General features: G+C 42.8%; 1 protein-coding gene across 1 annotated transcript in view; it reads right to left on the reverse strand.

The window, feature by feature from the left end:
- Positions 1-231: 231 nt before the first annotated feature.
- LOC104509402 (E3 ubiquitin-protein ligase SHPRH-like) overlaps positions 232-726 on the reverse strand; it is a 4,425-nt gene continuing 3,930 nt past the window's right edge. Inside the window, exon 4 of the mRNA XM_010151336.1 lies at positions 232-600. Within this exon, the coding sequence (XP_010149638.1) occupies positions 504-600 (97 nt within the window). The 3' untranslated portion in view covers positions 232-503. The remainder of the gene's footprint in view (positions 601-726) is intronic.

Raw genomic sequence — 726 nt, forward strand, 5'->3', positions numbered from 1 at the left:
TAATATGACTTTCAGTAACTCTGCATTAAATGCTGACAAGCCCTTTCTAGAAGAATATTAATTTACAGTCATTCTTTCTAACAATTCTTTGTACAGTAAAAAAAAAAAAACTAGTGTTTTTCTGCTTCCCTTTCCCACCCAACCACCCACATAGTTCTGCTCTCACACTGAGCTGCTGGCCAGTCCAACCTGATGATAAAATTCCCTGCAACCAAGGGTCCAAGATCTCCATTTTAGCATACAGCTCAAATGCTCTTTGGGAATAAAATCCATGTTTTGTATAATGTGCAAAGTGCAAATTTTCTCCAGTGCTATCAGAAGTGTGTGGTGCTAAGAACTTCAGCATAGAATAAACCAGTAACTATTAAGACTTCCCGATTTCCAATAGCTCCGGTACGGACAAGTGGTAGGTGATGTTTACAGGAATGACAGATCAAGTGGATTATATGCCGGTGCTCACTAGGTCAGGTACTTTCTGATTTTGTTAGGCCAAACCCATGGTTTTACTCAAGTTCTTCAGTCTCCTCTGTGAAAAGGTCAGCCAAATCTGCCACTGTCAGAACTGAGGCTTCCGACTGTTTCATGGAAGAGCTCGTGTGGCTGTGGGAAAAAAAAATTGCAGGCAGACATGAGAGAAGGAATCAGCTGAAGTGACGCGCTGCACGTACCGAAGACGGACCACTTGGTTCAGAGCCCAGTAAGTGTTCAGCTCTGAAGCTCAGCAGG

The sequence above is a fragment of the Eurypyga helias genome, unplaced genomic scaffold (assembly GCF_000690775.1).
Source record: "Eurypyga helias isolate BGI_N326 unplaced genomic scaffold, ASM69077v1 scaffold7285, whole genome shotgun sequence".
Classification (NCBI taxonomy): domain Eukaryota; kingdom Metazoa; phylum Chordata; class Aves; order Eurypygiformes; family Eurypygidae; genus Eurypyga; species Eurypyga helias.